Source organism: Nanorana parkeri, unplaced genomic scaffold (genome assembly GCF_000935625.1).
Source record: "Nanorana parkeri isolate BGI_ZX_2015 unplaced genomic scaffold, ASM93562v1 scaffold570, whole genome shotgun sequence".
In the NCBI taxonomy this organism is placed as follows: domain Eukaryota; kingdom Metazoa; phylum Chordata; class Amphibia; order Anura; family Dicroglossidae; genus Nanorana; species Nanorana parkeri.
Window position 1 is genome coordinate 1012151 of NW_017306838.1, and position 3560 is coordinate 1015710.

The 3560-nt window shown below is 37.4% G+C and overlaps 1 protein-coding gene across 1 annotated transcript in view; it reads left to right on the top strand.

The window, feature by feature from the left end:
- Positions 1-3560, top strand: part of PARN (poly(A)-specific ribonuclease) — a gene marked incomplete at its 3' end in the record, with an annotated part of 81420 nt that overhangs the window by 63031 nt on the left and 14829 nt on the right. The window contains exon 18 of the mRNA XM_018562289.1: positions 2208-2263. Coding sequence (XP_018417791.1) covers positions 2208-2263 — 56 coding nt within the window. The remainder of the gene's footprint in view (positions 1-2207; positions 2264-3560) is intronic.

The window sequence follows — 3560 nt, forward strand, 5'->3', positions numbered from 1 at the left end:
CCCCCCCCCCCCAATTCCCTTTACAGGTCAAATAGAATTGCGATGCGGTGACTGCTGACCTCAAATGAACCACAAAATTAAATTAGACCAGAAAAACAGCAAAGGGGTTGATTGCCTAGAACTAGCAATCAAAATTTGAAGTAAACTGACCCTAATCTCCTGTATGCAGTTTGTCATCTCGGCCTATCCTTTTCTCTGCAGCAGCTTCAATATAGTGTTCTACTATGGTTTAAAAAAAAAAAAATTGCCTGGCTAAATGTGGACACAATTTCTCTGGAACCACAAATTTCAAACCTGTGGGAAAAACATGGGAAAACGCTTCGTGGCATCTGGAAACATTTTTTTCCCCCTAAAACTAGTAATATTCTGAATGCAATTATTCCAAAAAAGAAAAATATTACTATGCAGTCCCAATAATTTTTAATACAAACTAAAATTTGTACTGATTTAAAAGGTCCAAGCTTTGTACCTTGAATTTTGTCCTAAACGGCAGAATGTATAATCTATAGAGAGAAAGCGGGATAGTGGTACTCTACAGAATTAGGAAAATATTAAATGGCTTTACATTAGTCTAGCCAAGCAGGAGTTAACATTTTACAACTTCACTGTCTGCATTCTTATCTGTTGGGGGGGGGAGGGGGGCAGTAATTGAATATCTCGTTCTTTGAAAGTAGAGAGTTATTTACTTTATCCTCTTCCTTCTAAAAAGCCATTTAATGTGATATTGGAGCTTGGGCTCCAACAAGTGTACTAGAATCAACACCACAGCTATCAAACCTGTTTTTCCCCAGCTGCTCCACTCAGCTGTGATACCAGGGGCATAAGTGGACTTTCCTAAATACTTCCAAAGCTACACTTTAGAATATAAATTACTCAGCGTTGACTGCTAGAAACAGATCCTGGACAAATGCAAGTTTTCTTCAACTAGGTCATGGCATGTTTTAATGTAAATCTATGATGAGGCCTTCAAATCAAACAAGGTCATTTTATATTAAGGTGTTAACTGCTTTTAAACATTTTCTAATTTTAAGATATGTAAAACCTATCAATGAACTTTTCCTATTTTGCTGCCTTTTTCTTTGTAAAATCTACTGTTGACAGCATTGTTATATCTGAGCTTATCGATTTTTAGAAATTCAGAGCTGTCCTGTGATCTGTGCACAGCACTTGTCATCTCAAGGAGCCTAATTGGCACTCCCAGTAGTTATCTATTAGTAGCTATTTTTTTTCTGTACCTGCAGGGCCTTTTTAAAGCGATAAGACATGGGGTAATGTGCATGTATTGTATTTTGTTTTGGCTTGACAAACTTAAACAATATTTTGGTGCCATAATTTTGCTAATGCGGAGACTAACAGAGCAACATGCTTTGCAGAGATATACTGTATATGTTTTTTTGCCCTTTGAGATGGTGACCTAGAAAGTATTGAAGCAATTAGATCAGTATGACAGCCAGGGAACTATTTTATATTCAGTAGTAGTCATGCAAAATTTGAATGCATCTGTAAACCTAAATTTTTGTAGATCATTGCACACAGCAAGAAGTATTAATTTAAGAACCAAAGTGTTTTTGTGCATTACTCTAATCTTCTATGGTAAATACCTGTTTTATCCTACTATGTCCTCCCTCCTTCCCTATTCAGTCTGGCGACCGTTTAATCTGATTTATTTATTCTTCTGTGTTCTCTTCCTCTTACTGCACACGCTCCAGTTCTTCCCCCCTGAATGAAGCAGCTTACTTTCCCATGTTCTCTGGATGACAGCCCCTTTTATTATCTGCTTGCAAGGTGGCTCAAGCATAATGAGTAACAGCAATCCCCACATACTCCTTCCTTTTAGTAAAGAAATGAGGACACGTGGCCACTAGTGCACCACTTGCCTCCTTATGACCGCAGGAAAAGGAAGGAGCATTCTGCTCTGACCTATCCAGGTCACATCACACATTGCAAGTATTCTCCACCCACTATTGGACAGTGTGGTGCAGATGTAGGGAGAGTTTTATAATACTAATGCACAATGCATTATATGCACAGTGTTTACATTTTTATTTAATGCTTATTTTCATAAACTTGGACTAATGGGTTTTCATTTTAATTGGTTTTCCATTGTTAGAAGTAAAACATTGCATTTTTACATTTAGTAGTATTTATTATTTTATTTTGAATCCATAGTTTAGGTAATTAAACCTTCCATATGCTCTCCATTTCAGGCTATTCTTGATGAGGGTTATGGACATTCCTTACCTCAATCTAGAGGGGCCAGACTGTAAGTAAAGTCTTTGAACATTTTTTACTAAAGCTCAATTAGTTTTTGTTTTTTCTTTTTTTCTGCTTTCAAACAAAAAATCATTGCTTTTAGCTGCTAACAGCTCTCTTTACAAAATCTTTGCTCTTGCAGTGTCTGGTCTACCAAGGTGTATTCACACTTATTCCTGGTAAATTGCAGGCACTTTGTGGTCTTTGGGGAGCACCCTGGTTTTCAGGTCAATGCTGTATACAGCTCCTTGACTTTTTCTCCAAGATTAAATTCATCTCCACCAGTCCTAGCTTTTAGCACTGTCCATCATTTATCTGTCAAATTCCAGAACCTTTTACTGTCCAGAGTTTCTGGCATTCGACTGTTGAATGACAAGAGACAAGGCTAACAATGAAGAGGCAATTTCAATGGTCAGACACCCTTCATCAGAAATCTAGTACTCCACAAGAAACTGACCAGGATCAGCAGGTAAATGGAAAAGGCTTATGGAAGGACAACCATGGGCACGTTTTAGTGTTCTTGTACTAACCATCTACTGGCGAGGGGCTGCAGGGTTTGACTAATGTGGAAAACTAACGCTTTACATTTTTGTTCTTTATAGTGCTTTGGATGAGTCTCTGTTCCTAGGTCCATATCTTGCCTAGTACCCATACCTCATTTTTAGGCTCTGCTGTCCACAGGTCCAAATGTGACTTGTATTTTTCACATGTTTGCCCATTTGTTATAGTAAACTTTAAGTAAGGTCTTTATTAAAACAGTGTGACCATTTAAACCCTTATGAACTGTCGTCAACCCAGAACGAGACTCTGTTATTTTATGAATAGGTGAATTTATTGACCATACAGCAATATTTGTCCATGTTGGATAGGTACAAGAGTACTCTCCTACATTGGTCTTGCACTCGCAATTTATAGTTTAACATAATACAAGGGGCGTTGACCGTCCCCAGGCAACATGTCTTAATGAAGGTGAAATGGAAACTGGAATGTATTCTCTATGGCCAGGCTGCTCGAATTTCGGAGCCTCAGACTGCCAGGTACAAGGGTAACATGAGTAATTGTTTTAAGGCTATTGGGCCATATATCATTGACAACATTGGTCTCAAGTACAAAGACATGGATTTGTTTTTTGTTAAATTAAAGGGTAGGGGTGAAGCATTACATAAATAAGAAATGCCTCAAATTTAAATTTGCGTGACTTGTATTGGAATTTTAAGATTGCAGTAGTTTTCCAGAGTATAAGAATGCATTATAATTAAATTGCTTTGTTAATAAAATTATTGGTCAGATATTGCTTTTGAAATAAG